Below are 18,547 nucleotides of genomic sequence, written 5' to 3' on the forward strand. Positions count from 1 at the left end.
GTGCTGGGCCTGGTGTCACAAGGAAAGAGGAAGAACCCTTAGGTCAAGAGGAGGGAGCAGAGCTCGTGGGTCTATGAAGGGAGGATGACGGGGAAGGGGAAATGGAGTCTGTTGGCAGGAGGAAGCGAAAAGTACAACCACAGCTATGAAGCACAAGAGGAACAAAGCAGGAGCTATGTACGGTCCTTAAGGCTTCTTGAAGGTGTTTGAACTTTTTAAAAATGGGAAGCTAAAGGACACTGCTTGCAGGGGATAGCATACCGAGTCCTTTACCAGGAGGAAGATGATGTTGTTATTGATATTTTTTTCCACCTCACTATAGGATCTGCTTGGGGTTATTTTTATATGTTAGTTAACACACTTCTTTTTCACTGGTCTGCAAGTTGGCATTGCATCCAAATTTACTATCTATAGCGTGTTTACCTAAATCTGGTATGGTTTTTTTTTCCCTCTTTGCTATCCCCAAAACTGTATTTACCCAGCTCTCAAGGTTGCATTTGGGTAATTGACCACTGAGAGCTGTTCATAGCTCTGAGACCTCACATATCATCCTGCACATGTGCTTTCAAGGCCTTAGCTATCATCCCATGCCTTCACTCCTCCATATGGTGTTTTATTCTAGGGTCAGAGATAGTTCAGTCTGTACATTATACCTATGCTTGCTATTACTATCTAGTAGTTATAAAAATATGTGTAGCATTGTTAAACCACACAATTATACAAAACTAAGCAAAATCTAAAGCAAAGTCAAGAGAGGTACAAGTCACTTGGTCATTCAATAATTGCTGAAACAGACCTCTAAGATGGTCAAGGCAAGCCCAGACAAAGCTCGACAGTCCTGAGGCCTGTGGTGTTGGCTGGGCACGAAGGCTGAGGCCTCTTACCAGAAATAGTGACGGCATTTTTACTGAGACACAGAGCTACATGTTCTAAATGTTAGTCTACACTCTATTTAGGTGCAATCTTATAGCTAATGCCACAAAACTTAATTCTGGTGCTACTGCAAACCTGTGGGATGTCTGTCTCAGCTATAGTGCTCATCTGGAGGCCTTGCTCACCCACGCCCTAAAGCCAGTCCCCAAACCTTCTATCTTCAAATCAAATCTCAGCTGCTTTTTACTTGGGTCCCGGTCCTTACTGTACTCCGTTAGCTAATGCAGAGTCCAGATATTAATACTGCTTTTCTGCTTCTGACAGTAGAAGACTTATCCAGAGCTCCTGCTAGCCCAGTGGCCCATCAGACCAAACCAGCAGTCCAGTGCCTCAGCAATGCCTCAGCTGAGTCACTGCAAACCTTGGAAGTACAATTTTTTTCCAAATTTGATCCTAGTCATCAGTACATGCTACCTGGACTCTGCTGGCAGGCTGGGGGTTCAGACCTAACTTGGCTGTAAGCTCTCAGACAAGTGATCAGATCTGAAGCAGACCTTTTTGATAACTTCTCAGAAAGCAGCTCTGTGCTTGCACAGGCGCGACATGAAACCTGTGCACACATCCACGGAAGCCTGTAACATCACCTGGCATCCTGCTTTTGTCTTTTGTGTTGTAGTTCCTGGAAAGGCTCGCAGCTCACTTGGGCTTCAAGCAAGCCTCCAGGCCTTCTTTTCCTGTCATTGCCTCATGTATGCATATCTCTAAATTGCCAGTAGGTGGTATAAAATATACAGCCAAGACTTGAGAGGCTTCCTTTCCCAACCACTGAGCAACATCTGTCTAGTCTCATATACTATTTTCCCTGTAGAACCCCAGCAAGTGCATAGACTTATGAAGCCTGGTCTCTATGTAGGTGGAAGTTTGTTGTAATTATGCAGCAGAACATATTGGCGACTGTGAGCAAGAGCTGTTACAGAATTTCATTCTAATGTGGAATTTCCAAACAAAGGCACTTACAAAATATCCTTAGCTGAAATATTGTAATACTAAATATGCAGCTAATGTTTCATGAAAATCATATTTGATGCAATGTGTTTCTTACAATACTGGTGTGGAACAGAAAGACTATGCAACCTGAGTGTTAAATTGTAATAGAGAGAATGCTGACAAAATTATGGAATTGCATATGTCTGTTGATTTACTGTATGAAGAAAGTAGCAAGCTTTGTTTTATTTGAACCTTCAGTGATGGGTGAGTTATTAGGGAAAGCATTTCTATATCGTATTGGGCTCCATAGACATGTGACATCCCGAATCAGCTCTTGGTTATCAGGTTTTTGTGTTTAAGCTGTAAAATACTACAGATATAACTTACAGAATTGTTTCTTCACTATTACAGCAAACTTTCTATACTGCTTGTAGAACAGTATGAGAAAAAGAGGTGTGGTATTTGAAAAGATATATATGCTACAACCAAGAGTTAAAATGGGAAACATGCAACATGTCTATGTAAGCATCTTTCTCTACCGGAAAGAGGGGAAAAATTAATCGAACTGCTAAACAGTAAATGCTGACCACAAAAGTATGAATTATTTCACTGCATTTTAGTGAAAGAAAAGGTTATTGAAGAGGTTCATCATACATAGTATCTTTCAATGAGTCCTGAGTTACAGTATGAAATCTGGAACATCTATTATTAGACCATTGATTTTTTTTTTCCATCAGATAAATTTAAAAAGTTAAATAAAACATGGCTGTACAAAAATGGCACATGTAGCTCGATTTTGACAGTATCTTAAACAACGGGAAAAGAAACTGAGGCTCAGCTTCATTAGGTGGCATATTTACAATGTCAGGCACAGGACACTTCAACCCACAGATGCCTAATTAAAGGAGCAAGAAAAATAACCAGGAAACATCCTGCAAAATTAATCTCTATGTTATAAATAAAGATGCACTGGAGGAAATCTGAGAGTAGGTCTTAACTTTCTTTCTAATGAGAAATAGATGGAAACTATAGAGAGAGAATTTTATCTTTCCTATTTTAGGCAGCAATAAAATAAAAAGATGAGACAAGCTGTTTTTTTTTATGAGGTTAAGCTGACAGTCCTTTGCATCTGTGTTGCCACTTACAGGAGAAAGTATGTTCATCCTTCCACTGGTGGAAAACAGTTATACAAGAATGACCTCTCTTGGATTAGATTTTCTACTTTAGAATGGTGTAAATCCAATATTCACAGGCTACCTTAATTTCATATGTTCTGATAGGAATATCTGCAACATGCAGAGTGAGAACCTTGATGTGCAATATCACCAAAACAGAGCTCTCTGATTTTATTTGGTAAAAGTCTTATATCTGACACAATACCCTGTGTATAGCATAGAACTTTGATTTTGTCTACTTGCTGTCATCACCAACCAGGTCGTTTTACAGAAGAATTCCCTAGGCATACCAGACAAATTGGCTCACACAAAGCAGTTTCATGTGAGCTTAGCTGGATCAGCGTGGTGCTAGCGCTCTGTTCTTCCTCTGCATGAAACATATTCCCATTGATGGATATCCTTCCTTTTCCTGATCTATATAACCATTTTTAGTATTTTGATTAGCCCGAATCTCTCTGTAGACCAGAGCACTAGTCCCATAGCTATGTGCACCTCTCCTTATGAGATTTTTTGACTCTTAAATGACTCAAATGATGGACTTTTTTTGCAAAGCTCCTCTAGCCTATCTAGTGCTCTAGACATCTGATATTTTTTTCTCCCAGAACTTAGAAAAAGACACCGATAAGTATGACAGGAGGTTAGTTCATGCAACCATGTTCATAAAACAGCTCAGCAGAAGATGAGAAAACAACAGGAATTTAAGCTGGACTGTCATCATCCCTTGTAGATCAGGTTTCGAAAGATGAGGCTGCTTTTGCTCCAAGCTCTAGCTCAAAATAATTAGTGGGCAGTGTTAATACAAGTGTTATGGAAGGTTGAACATTGCTTTGTGTACAATGAATTATTCTTTGTTTTTCCTTTGAACCTTTTCAAGCATCCACAGTTGTTCTCACATTCATCCTGGAAAATGAGTAATACTTTCTCTTTTGAGACATCGAAGCCTTTTTAAAATGCTATATTTCACATAAAGTCATAATTTTACATATCTCTATTTCTCCTTCTTAAATCTTATTTTGCCAAGTAAAATTAACTAAAACCAAGCATTTCTGATCAAAAGGAAAAGTATTTCTGATTAAAGGGAAGCTGCATTAGAGTCCATTTTTGAAGTAATGCATGACCAACGTTTTTGCTTATCAGAATGGAAATAAGCAACAACAACAAACAAGCATTCACCAAAGCTGAGCACAACATAATGTCAACAGCCTCATATTCCATTCTGAATGGTTTTCAGTTTGCAGATGAGCATGGTCATAAAAGAAGTGTGCTTGCATGAGACAGTCTATAATATGGTGGCATGTGAATTTAACATTATATATCTAATGCTGCCAATATTTTTGAACAAGTTTTGCCATCAATGTTTTTGCCCTGGATGGCACTGCTTAGTTGCTGACTTTGACTACATACTTTTTTTACTTTATGTATGACAAGACGATGTGTGTTCCGTTACCTGAATGAGAAGCTACTTTAAGAAGGATGCTTTCTTTCTATTTCAGGATGCTTTCTGTCTCTGTAGCACTTTTTCCTCTAGTGCCTGATATTGATTAACTGCATAAAGAGCTTTCCATGTGCATGTTCTTGCAATGCTGTATGGTTCTCAACAGTCTCTGTGGTCTCTTTATCCCTGTTAGTTTCTCCAACAGACTCAGCATAGAAACAGAACAGAAGTAAATCCGCATCCTTCAATGTGACCCAGAGATAACAAGGTGGACTCTTCCACCATCTCACTAAGAGGACAGTGCAGAGGGAATGTTGAAAAATGCTTGTGACAGCTCATACTGGAGCTTCCTGTTATTTGTGGGTATTCACTCCTTGTCATCATGTGCAGCACAGTGGGGAATCAAGAAAAATCGTCATGAAGTGGAATGGCTGGAATCTAGCAGCTTTTCACTAATGCTCTGATAAATACCCTGTAATAACTGGGGAACTAGAGTATATTTTGTGAGGTCAGCATCATAAGTGTAAGAAAGTCTCCTGTTCTAGACAAACTAGCATGTGATGCATACCTGGAGCATCACTTACCTTCCTATCCAAGATGTGGCAGGCCACAGAAAGTGCGAGCAGCCTCTGGTTGAGAGCCCTGGTCTATTACCTAGGCTGTTGTCAAGATTAGGTTTGCTAGCTTAGGATAAAAGAAGGTGATATAAATAGACACTGGTAATGGAGAATTGCCATACAACTTTTCTTTATTGTTTGAAGAGAAAATGAAGATAAATATGTGTGCTTGCAGTCACTGCAATGCTTGTGGCTCATAGATCTGGGTGGTATGATCTCTTTACTGAATTAGAGAGACTCCATCACTGTACCATTTTTCTGCATTTGCTTCCTGCAGCAGGAAGTTTTTTAACTCAGCATTCAGCAAGACTTGGCATAGGAGGGATGTTTCAGCTCTAATGGGCTGAAAATATCATGCTGCTGTGTCTATTTCATGCTAGAAGTTTTGCAAAGGAAAACATTAATATAATAATTCACTCTGCTGTTGTCATCAATTTGTTCTTTCTCAGTCAGTTGTGTATGTGCGGTTTGCACTTGTTTATTTGAATTATTTCTAAGCTCTCCGAAGTTTGTATTTGCTTTTAGAACTAAGATCAAATATCTTTATTCAAATAAAATTAGCAATTCAGTGTGTGAAATTTTGCCTCAGTGTCATTTGCTATTAGGAACAACAAAGACCTGAGGATGTGGAAAAAATACATTTCTAAGTTCTGAATCACACAGTTTGGATTTGGACTATTTGGGAAAAAACAAAGCCACTGTGAAGCTCTTCTGGGTTGAATATAAAAATTAAAAATAATCCAATCTTCTTGTGTAGCTATTATTCTGAAAATATTAGTAAAGTTTTTCCACTGCTATAGTGATTTTCATCTTGAATCATCTTTATGGATGTTAAATAATTAATTGCCATTGCAACCAGATTATATTAATATCTTCTTCCTTCTGTCACTGGGCAAACTGAGGCCCCATGGGCATTCACACTCTCCCCGTCTTCTCTTCAGGCCCCTCTGTGTTTGCTCAGATTGCTTATTAAAGTCACCCTTCGTTAAAGATCAAAGTGTTGCAAGTTCAATGCTAGATTATGTTCTTTGCTGTTAGCCTGAGTAGCTTTTTTTATTTCCTAGAGCTTCCTAATGTACCGTTTGACAGAGGTCATCCTTTTGCTGAATAATCCAGCAGCGTGCAAGGCCTAATTTGCTATCGAGAAGCAGTGAGCTAAAAGTAAAAATCATTGCTAAAATAGAGCTGAGGAAACTTTGTTCACCTTTGTCACCTCTGCATCATAAATACTGGCAAATGGGAGAAAAGTGAGGGTCACGAAAGGTGTTAAAGGCCTGAGGTGACTGACATAGTTTGTGAAATAAAGGAAGCGTAAACACATTTTCAAGGATTTCTAATTAAAATGGGCTGATTTTTTTTTTTGTGCATGTTGCAACAACCACCAGATGAGCTAGAAACAAACTTCTCCAGATGTTCCTCTGTGTTACTCCATGTTAACTCAGGAAACTTCAGCCAAGAAATAAAAATCTATGTTTTATTCACTGACACGGCAATAAGTCACCAGTTTTATCAGTCAGTAGCAGCTGAGTAGAAACCGGTTGGAGCTAGGGTTACATTGCGTGTTTCAAAGCTGGGCCAATTTCCTTTTGCTGACTTGTTAGAAATAAGTATTTTTAAAATCTGTATAAATCAATAATAAAAGTCAATCCACAGAGTAGTCTACAGTTACTTCGAAGGCAGGAACACGAAGAAGCTGCAGCATTTTTTACAAATGATATAATTTAGTTTAGGCTTGTTATTCTTCCAGACACTCGAAAACAACCACAGTACGAATAGATAGAGTTGCACTTCAAGGCTGGAACCTAAATACATTGTTTACTTTTGAACATCGTTTCCAGCCCTGTGTGATAGATATTACCCAGGGCACTGCAATCTCTTTTGTCCTTGTATTATCATTTTAGGTAGGAAGTTGCCAAGTAGGACACTTGTGTAGATTATGTAATTTTGGCCCAGTCATAAATAGGACAAATGGAGGAGTCCTTTTTACAGCGCTCTTCATTATGACTTTTTCTGTCCATGTTGTTCTGGGTGGGGAGATATGTGCTTTCGTTATTCACCAGTTGTTTTATTTTTCCTTCAAAATCTTTGTGTGTCTTTTCAGTACCTTATAAAGGCTCATAAGTTTACACAGGATTATATATGAATGAAATCTAGATCACAGAAACAAAGGAATATTCTTTATTATGAAAAACAGCTTTCTTTTAGGGACCACGCCATTTCTCATCATGTTGCATTGCCTTGGTGTTTTATGTTTCTTGCAAGAAGAGATTTAGTCCCTGAAGCAAAACCAAACCTATGGTGTCTAAAAATCTCAGCCAGGTTCACCTGACTCCTGCTTCACCTTTTGCTTTATTTGCCTGTGTGCATTTGCAGCACGTCTTGCTGCCTGATGCACCCTCCTGCTGGGGCTTCGCCTGCCCCTCAGGGCAGGGAGCTTTGGGGGGACACATCCTGACCAGCAGCTGGCTGTAGAAGCCCCCTGGGACGGCACACGCTCCGGCAGCTGCAGCTGCCCCACCATCCCCGTGTCCTGTCACCCAATACACGTGGTGTGCACACTGAGGGAAAACAAGTTTGTGAGAGCTGCAGAATTTGTGCTTCAAAATACAAAGCTCAGCCTACATGTCTTGCAGTCATGGGTAAATAGTTTTTCTCTCTCTTTGCAGGGATATGTAGTTGATGAACATGCAGCCATGCGAGCCCGATGGGAAGAGGCATCTAGAGAAACGATCAAGAAAACAACCAAGCCTTGCCGAACTGCCATATTCCAGTAGAAAAAAATGGTAAATTTATTAGATACCTGGAATTTACCTGTCTTGTAAAATTCATTTTACAGTATAAATATATGAATGTGCATGTGTAAATATGCATACTATTATCCCAAGAGAGGGAGGGCACACAGAGCTTGAATCTTCCCTCTGACACTTTGTCTAAATTATCTTGAAATCACTAAATCTAAATCACCTAGTTCCAGAGCCACTAACCCAGCCTCACAAAGCACTCAGCTATCCCCTTGATAGACAGGGAAAAAGAGGCATAGAGAAACACTGGGTGTTGCGTTCATATGACTGAATGTCCAGTTAGTTGTACGGATTTTGCATTGTCAGTGAAAAAAATCAACATCTGTAGGCCAAATCTCATCTCTCACTGAAACAAGATGTGTCTAATGTAGGCCAGAAGAATCACACCTAAAAGTGGGATGTAGGAAAAATAGAGCTGGTGTAGATGTCTAAACAGCATACAGCTGAATTTAAATGAAATGAATCTCAACCCGGTGAAATGTCAATTGCAGAAGAGCAAGTCAGAGGAAGAATTACGATTCTTGACAAACTGCTTACGCTGATCAATGCCTACCGTGTAGGAAGAAAAGTAATCTGTTGGCACCAGGGTGGTTAAAACAGGGAACAAGAACAACAAATAGGCTATGTCCTGTAGTATGTGCTGTTCCAAGGTTTAATTGTACTAATGTGAATTAACCAAAATATTCTAAAATGTTTGCCTAAATATTATATGAATATAAAGTATAGAGGATGCTTCTCAGTTTTGTGGCATCAGTTACACAAATGCGACTGACTTTGAAAATGCTGAATAAGACACCACGAACTGTAAGGAGAAAACATTTGAAGCAGTGATACTATGGAAATACTACTAAGGAAGAAATAGAACAAAATCCTGAAATCTGTGGTTTGAAGAAAGAAAAGAAGGTAGCTGGCAGATGGAAAGTGGGAGACTTCAAGCACAAGGACCTGAAGGGATGAAAGCATGAATTCAAGAGTGGGAAGGAGAGACAAGATTTGGCAAAGTGTAGAGAGCAAGGTAGGCAGCAAAAGAGAGAGAACAGAGAGGTAGGTCAAAAAAAAGTTATTTACAGACTTGGAAAACAGGGTGGAAAACCAGAAGGTTGAACTGGGTTACAAATAGACATTGCAACTGTTCATACTTACTGTCTGTGCATACACAGATGAAAAACCTTCTGGTCAGGCTGGAAGCCCTGCTAGGAGCTTTACTTTCTCTTACACTGTGTAGTTTTATTGTTAATTTACAGTTGTCACATGTCGCAAATAGCATATCCCTATTTGACAACATGATATAATTTATACAACTCCAACTAAGAAAATTACTTGTAAAAATCTCCAAGACATCCAAAAAAGAAATAAAAGCCATTATACTTTTTTTTCTTGGAAGAAAATAATATTCAAAATGGATAGTAAAGAGGAAAAGACCTTTCCTTTCTAATGGCATGACCCATGTCAGAGTAGTGCCTCATAATGCAAAATGCCAAAGCCACAACAGCAGGCTAGAAATGTTTCCATGTACTGGAACCAGGTGGTAATGCTGCCATTCAGAAGAACTTTGACAGGCTGGGAAATGGGCTGAGAGGAACCTCATGAAATTCAACGCAGGTAAATGCAAAGGTCCTGAGCCTGGGGAGAAACAACCCCAGTACAGGCTGGGGTAATGCCTGATGGGGGAATAAGGAAGACAAAGTCAGACTCTTCTCAGTAGTGTCAGGAGAAAAGACAAGGGGCAATACTCCCAAACCCAAATGCAGGAACAGAAAACATTTTTCACCGTGAGGGTGGTTGAAGACTGGAACGGATTGCCCAAAGAGGTTGTGGAGTCTCCATTCCAGGAAACATTCAAAACCTGACTGGACGTGACCCCGAGCAGCCTACTTTAGCTGACCCTTCTGTAAGCACAGGGGTTGATGATCTCCAGAGCTCCCTTCCCACCCCAGCAATTCTGTGATTCTGCGAAATAAGGCATGAAGCTTGAAAGGTGCAGTGTTTGCTGTCTTCTCTGGTAACGGGTACTGCACATTTCAGCTTGTAGGCTGACATTTTTAAACTGCCTACAGCCCATTGTTCCCCATTGTAAAAATACTGTAGATTTATACTGATGACATGTTCCACTGAGTCAAATGATAAAAAGGCACCTAAAGTCTTTTAACAAAACAACTTTGTTTATTGCATTCTATGAAAATATATGCCAATTTAAAAAATTGATATGCAAAAGGAAATGACATCTCAGCAGCATTTGTTTTATTTGTGCTCCTCAACAAGTTTCAGTCATGCTGGAAATCTCTTTGGATAAAGATCTATGTTCTACTCTACTACACAAATAATAGCTTTTCAAACCACCACTTACAAATTAAATCTGTGCCCTGCTGGTTAGTGAAAACTTCTGAACAGGTATGAACAAAAACGATTAATGCCCTTGAGAAGTCAAACTGTCAGACTTGCTGCAAACTGCAATAGTCTGCCTGCTTCTCTGAAAACACAGAAAGCCAGGAGGTCCTCGGTGAGCCTGGCTGCTGGGAAGACATGGTTCCCTTGTCAGTCTAGAACTGATCAGGACAGGTATATAAGTGTTCTGGAAAAATGGTGCTTACAGAAGGCATTCAGGTGATAATCATCAAGCTGAACAGCTTAGTCTCATCTGGAGTCAGATGGCCTTCAGGTTGTGCTGAAAAACCTCCTCTTTCTGTACCTCAACTATTCAACTAGAATAACCTGCAACAAATACCTTTATGGTATCTCCTATCTCCCTTCAAACATGACAGAGCAGGTAGGGAAAAAAGCAGAAGGGCTGCGGAAACATCACGCTGTAGGTTTCATTTGTGGTACCAGGACAGCACACAGCACCTGCTTCAATAAACGGGTTTGGTGCCCGTGGGAGAACGTAGGCACAGGTGAGCAGTCCATGCCCAGAACGATGAGCTGGAGTAGCCTGCTGCCTGCATGGGTGATGCCCAGCTGCCCTGAGAGCCTGGGTGACTCTGAAGTTCCCCAAGCATCTTCATCTTCCCTATGACTTCCCACCTCAGCGGTCCCCTGAATTAAGGCATGAAGCTTGAAAGGCACGGTGCTTGCTTTCTTCTCCGGTAAAGGGTACTGCATGTTCTAGCTTCTAAGCTGACTTTTGCAAACTGAGAGGAGCACTTCACTTCTGCCTTAGTACAGCTGGTGTCAAGAGGCTGATGACTGTACACTGAAATCTGCCAGCAGGCCTCATCTGGGAGGAGTACGCTGACTCCACACAAGAGAATAATTCTGCCTTCCCTCCCCAGATGCTTCTGTGGACACTGTTACTTGCCACTTGACACATTTACAAGGGACAGTGACAATGCCAATAACTTTTCTGTAATTGCCTATATTCCTGTATGTCAGTAACGTTTCTGTAACAGTTTGTATTTCTATAGGCATTGTAGAATACTTCTAAATGCCAATAACTTTTCTGTAATAGCCAAAGTGAAAGAATGAAGCACTTTCCCACAGTTCAGTTCACAGAATCACAGAACAGCCGAGGTTGGCAGGGACCTCTGAAGATCACCTAGTCCAACCCCCCTGCTGAGCAGGATCACCTAGAGCGCATTGCGCAGGATGGCATCCAGGTGGGTCTTGGATAGCTCCAGAGAAGGAGACTCCACAGCCTCTCTGGGCAGCCTGTTCCAGTGCTCTGTCACCCTCACAGTAAAGGACTGCCCCCTCATATTCAGATGGTAGTCTGGGTGAGTTTAAACACACATCCACATCTCTCAGAGGACTGCTGTGCTCATAAAGCCATGGGCCATGTTGCTCCGCTCTGACTTGATTTCAGCTGCTGTGTAACAGAGAGTATTTTCACTGATGTAGCTTGGCAGGTGGAGCAGTTGTTTGACAGAAGGTGCTTGTTGGACTTTGCTTCCTGCACCAGGATTGAGATGCATTTTATCCAGTGGGGACTTAATATGAGTTGTAAGAGAGGATTGGATCTAAACTTAAAGTGTGTTGCGGAGTTTGGCCATTAGTGCACTTAAATTTAAATAATATAAAAATGTCCAGTGAATTGCATCTCTTGCACAAGTATAAAAACTTTGCCTTGTTGAATAGATGTTGCCATCACAGCTAGTTTTCTCCCTCTGTCAGATGAAGCAGACAGGCCTATTTTAACAAATCAGTTCTCATGTCTCCTGTCATTTTCACCTTCTGGAGTGACATTTATAGGAAAGGTTGAGTAAGGGTAGCAAGTTGTACAGTAGGGAACGCACACTCCTTGTACATCCTATCACCATCTGGAGTCAAACCGAGCTGACATTTCAGCACTTCTTACTGCATGTTTTTCCTTCAGTTTGAATTATACAAGAGATTTCTTTGTATGGTAAGCAACATAATTTCCATTTGAAGTACATTTTTGTAATGACCTTTGACAATGTTAATGTTTTATATATTACAAACTAATCATTTGATCAAGGCTGTGAGCAGAGAGATTAAAGCTGTTCTCACAGTACGGGCAAGTAAGAAACCCAACACACTGGAAACACTGAGGTGATCAAAAGGCTGCTTCAGATATTAAGAAGGTCAAAGTAACTTAAATTGCTAATGTCATTTTGATATAATCAGCAGTGAGCTGTCAAAATCTGTCTCCTGATTTACTCTCTTTGCAAATCTCTTAGTTGTTGAATCCAAATTCAAAAAAGAAATGAATTTTGTTCAACCTCTGCCTCACAGCTTTACTAGCATAGACTGCCCTGCGTCACTGCTTTTAGAGCCACAGGCCGTCATTGCTTTTCCCTGTCCCCAAATGTCAGACAGGACTGCACTTCTTGCTTCTGCAGCCCCTCAAGTGAGACCAGCGTGTTAGACCTCAGTAAGAGAGGGAATAACAGGATTTAGAAAGCCCAGGAGAAGTAGTGTTCAGGTTTGTACTTTTATTAAGTATTCTACTTGGTTAGTAATTGAAGGGCTTTGTAAGTTGATTTTAAAACTGTTAATAGTTGATTAACAAGTGCTTGCCAAGTACCAAAGCCATTCTTTCGCTGTTTTACAGGTGGCTGCATGCACATGAAGTGTCCTCGACCTCAGTGCAAGTTTGAGTGGTGCTGGAACTGTGGCCTGGAGTGGAACAGAACCTGCATGGGCGATCACTGGTTTGACTGACAGCACAGGGGCACTGGGGCCAGCCGGCATTGCTGCTGGAGCTTGCTTTCATCAGGGTCAATTTCTGAACTCCTTGCTTTAACAAACCTCCCAGCGGTTTCAGGAACAAAGAGTTCAGAAATTGGCCCAGTTTGTAGGTTTTTGCTTGCTTGCCTATGAAATCATACAAAAAATCACACTGAAGTAATGCCAAGGGTTTTAAATCCACTAAGTAAAAAGAGTAATTGTTTTGGTGGACAGACTTGCTCATCGTCGTAAAGGGGTAAATTTCACCTTTCTGAACACGTGCGGTCTGTTAGCACAGTGAGCAGATGGGGTTACTATGAGGAACTTGCTTGACACGTATAGTTAGGAACCCACAACTCCTACAAGAGAGCATCGTCTGTGTGTGTGTATCAAGGGCTGTGGAGGATGTTCCCTGCATCAGCTACTTTTTCTTCAACAGCTCCTTTGCTCAGTCAGCCCAGTTTTTGAGATAGTATTTCTGAACAGATTTTCTGGCGGATGGATGGAAGACTGTGGCTCTTCAGTGTTTTTTCAGGGTTCCTTCCTAACAGGCTTTCTGTAGGGGTCTTGCTTTCAAACCGTATTCTCACAAGAACTACCAGCTTTATGCCACATTTGTGCTTGAATATTTGTAACACGCGGCATGAAATTTGGCTCTGTACTCATTACAGACTATGTTAACACTGGAGAATTATTTCAGGGTGGATGCAATTTCAGCTCTAACCATGACTGTTGTTGCAGTGATGACTGGATCTGATTAAGCGTTGCACAAGCTAGACTCTCAGGGTTTAATTTTTGTTGTGCTTACAGCAGAACTTTGGACGTAGCAAGGGGAAGCACGAGGAGCCTTCTCAGGGGTTTTCTCTATCATCATTCTCCTAAATTAAATTAGAATACGGGTGTATTTCTGAAAATATATTCACAGCTCAAACAGTGAGAGGTAGAGGGACTTCTTTTATTTTACAGTGTTAAGACAGTATGTAAAGCTTAATAGCATTGCCAAGCCTGAACAATCTTATTGTTTTGTGTCCTTTATATTGCTGTCTTAGTCTGAAATGAAATGGGTACTGATCATATCAACATGCCATGTAAGGATTTATACAATTCAATTTGGGAAAAAACGCACAGTAAATAAAATGGTCAGAATTTTGATCTTTCTTTTATTTCTTTTATTTTTTTTCTTTCAATACAATATAAATAAATGAGTACAAAGATGGGTGCGTTGGATGATGCATTTCCTTGGCTGATTCAAACTACCAGCTGAGAGGCCAGCCCTTTGATTAAAACACACTCTTAGAAGAAAATAAATTCCGAGGCCATGGAATTCTTCTATCAAGCCTGAATTAGTAGTTTGTATGGTATGACTGTAGACTCCTGAAAATATGAGTGCTTTGTATCAGTCAGTGCAGAGCAAGAATCTTGATGTACAAAGAAATCCCACGCTCTGCAAAAAAGCCCAGTTGTTAAAAGCAGTGGAGTATTAATCTGTGTCAGCCGGAAGTCACATTAAAAATCTGAATAAACAAAAGGATGAGGGGACGAGGTAGCAAAAATGGGAGAGTGAACTGACAGAATTTAGAAAATGCACTGGGGAAGAGAAAGAGAGTGACAACTAGAGCACAATGTCCAGTTCCTAAAGGCCACTTTCCTTTTTGGCATCGGTGAACTAAAATGTATGCAGAAGTAGCTACATTAAAGCATAGGGGTGCAATAGAATGATGCAGTGCAGCTCATTTAAGTACATTATCTTAATAGAGATATTTTACTGTGAGCTCTGATTATTTCATGATTTGATTTCCTGCACCTGGGTCTATTTCATAATTTATAGGGCTTGCTGCCAACAGGCTAGGGAAAAATCACCATGCATAATTTTACTTTTATGCTGTTACATGGGAGCTCCTCACTAAGTTTCCTATCTCCAAATATTTGAAATAAAAGAAGTCTGGATCTCTTCCCCTTTTTGTTCAGTGGCTTCCTAAAAGAGGAAGAAAAACTTGTTCTCTGTAAGGCGGTTTCACTGAGTTAGACCTAGCCCTAACAAGTTAATATTTCAATTGTCACACAGAAACATATAATTTATGCCCCTGGATCAAGGTCAATGGACTATAGATCAGCTCCTGTATTTCTTTCTGGCCCAGGCAGGGCATGGCTGGGCATGAGTCATAAAGCTAGAACAGAAACATCTCTTTCTTGGGAAGAATTTGTCAGAGGACAGGATTATGGACATTTATCTAAAATATAAGCAAGGGTAAGAAAGGGGAATAAAGAAAGGAATTCCAGCAGAGATGCAAGTTTATTCACTTTTAGAGGCTAACTTTATAGCCCTTTGCCACGTAGAGCTTCTTCACACCCCCCAGATTTTCACCCTGCAATCACACAACATCTCCCTGCCCAAAAAAGAGTGGCTCCTGCAGATTTTAACAGAATACATCAGAACACATCCCGATTTTCTCTGTATTAATACATATACATCTGTCTGTATATACACACACAGTTTAATGGTACAGCCTGTAATCCTGATTTCTGTTTGCAGTAAGATTAATTCTAATAGCTCTCACAATGTACAGGGTATGAAAAACTGGGATTACTGCTCTGCTGACACTGTAAGAATGCTAGAATCCTTACAGAAATGTGTGAAGTAGACCTAAAATTTCCCGCACCTTTTTTTTTTTATGGAAAAAATGTATTTAAAATCCTAAAACATTTTTCTTTTGTTTTCTTTTGTTTAAAGCTCATTGAAACTGTAATTTGAAACAAAGCAAAATGTACCAAATGAAGTCTTCAGTCTCTGTGCAGACTGTTAGTCTTGTTTCAGCTCTGAGCTATCAGGGTGGGATTCGTCTTACCCAGCCTTAGCCATCTAGTTGGTTCAGTAGCCTCCGAGGCTTGTGCACAGACCTGCTGACATGTGGGTAGGGGGGCCTGGTGATTTTCTGGTCGTGGCCAGAGGTGTAATGGTAAAGTTCCTCCTGGGCCCTGGGTGCAGCTCCTGACATAGGAGCAGGACCATGGCTCTCCCCCACGCTCCTGGCTCTGCCATTGGCACGGAGGAGTGAGGAGGTGGGGGGGGTCTTTTCTTAAAACTTATGAACTGGCATTGTATGCCAGCATCCATGAAGCCAGCCTTGGCAAATACCCTCTTTGGTGGGGCACTCACGTCTCTGGAAGTACTCCTGGCAGCCACGGGGTGATGAAGAGAAGCAGGACTTGAGCACAAAACAAGAGGCAATCTGATGGCTTAAGCAGATGCAGAGGTTTCAAGAGCTTGTGGGTTGTTGCTCCCCACTAGCGATGCACTCTGGAAACACTAAAATTTCATGTGGAAAGAAGATGATTTACTACAGTGATGTAAAGGAAAAAAGAAGTCCATATCTTTTCACATCTAGGTTTGCCTTTGTTGATTGAGGTCTCTACCTCAAACCTTCTTCACCTTTTGGATTAAAACAATTAGAGACCTGTTCTTGGTACTGCAATCCATGCTCCATTTAGTGTGTGTTAAATGAATTAAGTACAAGTTGTATGCTGAAATATTCAATAATAATTATCTCTATAATAATTCAGCTCTATAACAACAAAGAAAATCTCTAATATTTAATTCCAGCTGGCAGTGAAATCTGAAGACCAAGTAGATTAAGAAGAAAATATGTAACAGCTTGGCTCCCTAAGGACAAAGCATATCTCAAAGCTTAGCATAAATAATATTTTTGGAGCCGTGACTTTGACTAAAATATGATTTGTATGTCTGCCCTTATTTTCCACAAACTGCAGTCCAACTAATTTCATTTAAAAATGTAAACTTGAAAAATAAATCAGTAAATGGCACCTCAGAAGAAACATTACACCACTACTGGGAAAGAAAAGTCACACTCTCAAAGGACAATTAAGCAGTGGGTTTTGCCTTTTGCAGATGAGTACTAAAGTACCATCTATGGTGCAAAGCAGTATGATAACAGTGCTTTTTGCTTACAGAGCCTTCATGTGGACTGAGGCAAAGTTGCATTTGTGGAGGGAAACCTGAGGCACGTAGAGGTGAGAGGCCCAATCCCAAGAGCTGCTGCTGCCCTGGAAGGCTGGGAAGATTTAGCCCTCTGTGCCGAATGTCACACTTTGAGGCAACAACAGCAGCTGCTATGTCCCTCATGTTCATTGTACCACTCTAACTGCTATACTAGTAAATCACTGGATGGAGTAAGCTTAATAAGCAACACTAGTAGCAAGATAGAGCATGCACCTCTGAAGACAGCTCCTTCAACAACTTTACTTAGACGTCTACGACAGCACTGCATTGACAGTGATTCGGCAAAGACACAAATGTAATACTTCATATTTTATCCAATTTTATTACAGTTTGCATGGAAATACTTCTCTCTCTAATTAGCAAATTTAGAGAAACACATCTCCCCCTTTTAAAAAAAATAAAATAAACATGTTCATCTACTGACTCTCCTTATGTTTATTTGTGTATGTGTTTGACTTCCCTTGTAGCTCATCTACTGATTTCCAGCTGTGGATCATCCTCAGGTAAATTAGCTAATGCTCTAGGAGCTACTAGAATAAACACAGAGTAGCCTCTTCTAATATTCTGGGTAAGTGCAGGCAGACCAGAAAAATTAAAATGACTTTAAGCAAGCAGTAAGGTAGGCAAGTTGAGAGAAGCTCATTTAATCATATAGAGAATCATATTCAATGTAGTGGCCTGTGGATCTGCAGGGATTGTTTTTTAGAAATCAGGTCATATGCCATTTCATTTTTCTTCATTATTATTAATAGTGTTTATAGTGTTTTTTTCTTTGCTTTTAATTTAAGTTTTTTCTTGTCTGTATTGTCGTTTTCTGAATAATGGAGCAATGGTTCTATGCCAGTAGATAAAACATGCACAAGACATCACCTGTTACATTATTTGTTTGGCTTTTATCCCTTGAAAGCTTGAGGAATACACATAATCCAAGTCAGCAGGGAAGTGCCATTTTCTGTATTTTACATTCAGGGAATTCAGTCCAGAGAGCACAACCGGGCCACGTGTAGACAAAGACGCCTACCAGCCCTTTCCCCACCACTGCCTTTCTGCTTGGGGGAAATCTGTGGCTGCACCAAAGTGGATGGCACCTGCATGTCAGCACAAAGATGAGGTGGGCTCACAGAAGCAGGAAGCAAGTTTGAAGTTTAAGGTCCAGAAGACACCAGTATGGTAGTGCACACTTAAATTAAATTAAATTAAATTAAATTAAATAATTTTTTTTAAGGTGGGCTTTTCAGTGGTCTAAAGAACTGTGACCTAACCTGACATCCTTTACAACAACAGGGAACTTAACTGCTGGCTTCACTGGGAGAAGGCTAATTTAGGGGCTTTGAAAACTTTTGATTTTTTAGCAGTACATAGGGGATCTCTGGGTGAACTCAATGTCCCAGATTTCTTCTTGTTTCTTCGTTAGTTGAAAATTGTGTCTGTAAAACGTATTTGTGCCAACTCTCTCCACCTTGCTTTAGTGAAAGCTTAAATCCATCAATCCGATGCTAGGGTTGTTTTGAAAAGCT

At 40.4% G+C, this 18,547-nt stretch overlaps 1 protein-coding gene across 1 annotated transcript in view; it reads left to right on the plus strand.

Moving 5' to 3' along the window:
* The window catches only part of PRKN (parkin RBR E3 ubiquitin protein ligase), a 621,897-nt gene extending 606,192 nt beyond the window's left edge, over positions 1-15,705 (plus strand). Inside the window, 3 exon segments of the mRNA XM_080584783.1 lie at positions 7,754-7,838; positions 7,841-7,870; positions 12,897-15,705. Of these exon segments, the coding sequence (XP_080440909.1) occupies positions 7,754-7,838; positions 7,841-7,870; positions 12,897-13,006 (225 nt within the window). The 3' untranslated portion in view covers positions 13,007-15,705.
* Positions 15,706-18,547: the final 2,842 nt, after the last annotated feature.

Source organism: Anser brachyrhynchus, assembly GCF_964034855.1.
Source record: "Anser brachyrhynchus genome assembly, chromosome: 3".
Lineage (NCBI taxonomy): Eukaryota > Metazoa > Chordata > Aves > Anseriformes > Anatidae > Anser > Anser brachyrhynchus.